The sequence below is a fragment of the Giraffa tippelskirchi genome, chromosome 4 (genome assembly GCF_054371585.1).
Source record: "Giraffa tippelskirchi isolate mGirTip1 chromosome 4, T2T-mGirTip1v1.2.pri, whole genome shotgun sequence".
Taxonomy (NCBI): domain Eukaryota; kingdom Metazoa; phylum Chordata; class Mammalia; order Artiodactyla; family Giraffidae; genus Giraffa; species Giraffa tippelskirchi.
Genome location: NC_137278.1, coordinates 119,242,343 through 119,244,048, shown reverse-complemented (window position 1 = coordinate 119,244,048; position 1,706 = coordinate 119,242,343). Strand labels below are relative to the sequence as shown.

The 1,706-nt window shown below is 41.3% G+C and overlaps 1 protein-coding gene across 1 annotated transcript; it reads left to right on the top strand.

Annotated features, from left to right (window-relative positions):
- The first annotated feature begins 1,180 nt into the window (after positions 1-1,180).
- Positions 1,181-1,498, top strand: LOC145545640 (G antigen 10-like). The gene has a single exon (XM_081590485.1). It carries the CDS (start codon positions 1,181-1,183, stop codon positions 1,496-1,498), a length of 318 nt encoding a protein of 105 aa, XP_081446611.1.
- The last annotated feature ends 208 nt before the right edge of the window (positions 1,499-1,706 follow it).

Genomic DNA, 1,706 nt, shown 5'->3' with positions numbered 1-1,706 from the left:
CTCTTGTTGGTAAACTGCTTGCAATACTCCTTTTAACATATATAAACCGTGCCATGCCCTTGAAGCCTCACAATAACAGTATAGAGCAGAAAGGTCAGATAAAAATATCTTAATTCCAAAGATCAGAACACAAAGTCTAGAAAGACGAAATGACCTGTCCTTGGCTGCAGCCTCTAATTTACAAAAACAGAGTAAGACCACATCTTCAGATTCCTTTTTTCTTGCTCCATCCTTCTTTATTACACATACCCTGTTGAATGCATTTAATTTTTATATCAGAATCAAAAAGACTTTGAAATTTTCATTTGTAGCTAAGATGATGTAAATGAAACCAGATGTAACCTCCTGTTTGAAACAGTAAAAAAAATAAGAAAAAACTTGGCCAAATAGATATTAATAATAATTTTCAGCTATCAGCCTACAAAGGACAATGAACCCTAGGATGGGAAACCGATAATATGAGTCTTTTAATTTCTCTGTCTTGAGAGACATTCCACAGTGCTGCCCAAGGAGAGACAGCCCTGTGTTGAGAGAGTCAATTTCTAGGTAGGTTGATAAGAAGTCTGGGGTCCCTGCGGAGGAGAGTGGAGTCGGGGGGCTTTCAAAGAGGAGATAGGGGTCTGGAGTTCTCATGGAGGAGAAAAGGACAAGCTTTTTTCCCCTACATTCCTTAGTTGTAGTCAAAGAAAACGTGTTTTTTCTTTAAGCACAGAGCTGATGATTACACAACAAAACAACTCAGCTTAAACTCTATACTAAGGATTATATAAAGACTTCCCTGTAGCTCAAATGGTAAAGAATCTGCCTGCAATGCAGGAGACCAGGGTTTGATCCCTGGGTAGGGAAAATCCTCCGGAGAAAGGAATGGCAATCCACTCTAGTATTCTTGCCTGGAGAATTCCATGGACAGAGAAGCCTCATGGGCTACAGTTCGTGGGATTGCAAAGAGTTGTTAGACTGAGCGACTAACACACACACACGCACACACACACACACACACACACAAAGGATTGTATAACAATGCATCCTGCTTGAGGACAGTTTCTCCTTCTTGAGAACCTTCTGACTAATCCTGTCACATTAAAATGTAAATTGTGCAAGGTGGTCTGGGTGCCCAACTCTGCGGATCGCATCTTAGCTTTTGCTTCTTCCTATTTGGCTGAGACTAAGTATGGGAAATATGAGTCGGAGAATAAAGTCAACATACAGGCCTAAAGGAAGAGATCTTGGTTGTGCATATCCCAAGGCACTCATTGAGGTTGAGGAACCTGAAGAGGAGTTAACTGAACTTAAGAACATGACACCTGGTCAAGAGAGAAAGGATGAAGGAGCGTCTGCATTTCCAGGGCCTGCCCCGAAGGCTGATCAACAGGAAGTGGCTGAGCCAAAGATGGGTTGTGAGCACAGAGATGATCCTGAGGTCAAGGGGAAGGGACTGCCGAATCCAGAGCCCGTGAAAATGCCAGAAATGGGTGAAGGGCAACCACAGATTGAATGAAGACAGACTGTAACCTGAATGAAGACAAACTGTAACCGTGCAGGCTGTTCTTGTGTTGGAAATGTGGCTGTTAAAATTCTCTCAATATTGCATCTGAAACTACTATAACGTTGACTTAAAGTTTGAAACAAAAAATTCAATAAAGTCTTGCAGTTTTGTCCAAAAAAAAAAAAAATGTAAATTGTGGGAGTGGGTCTAGTAAGATCTT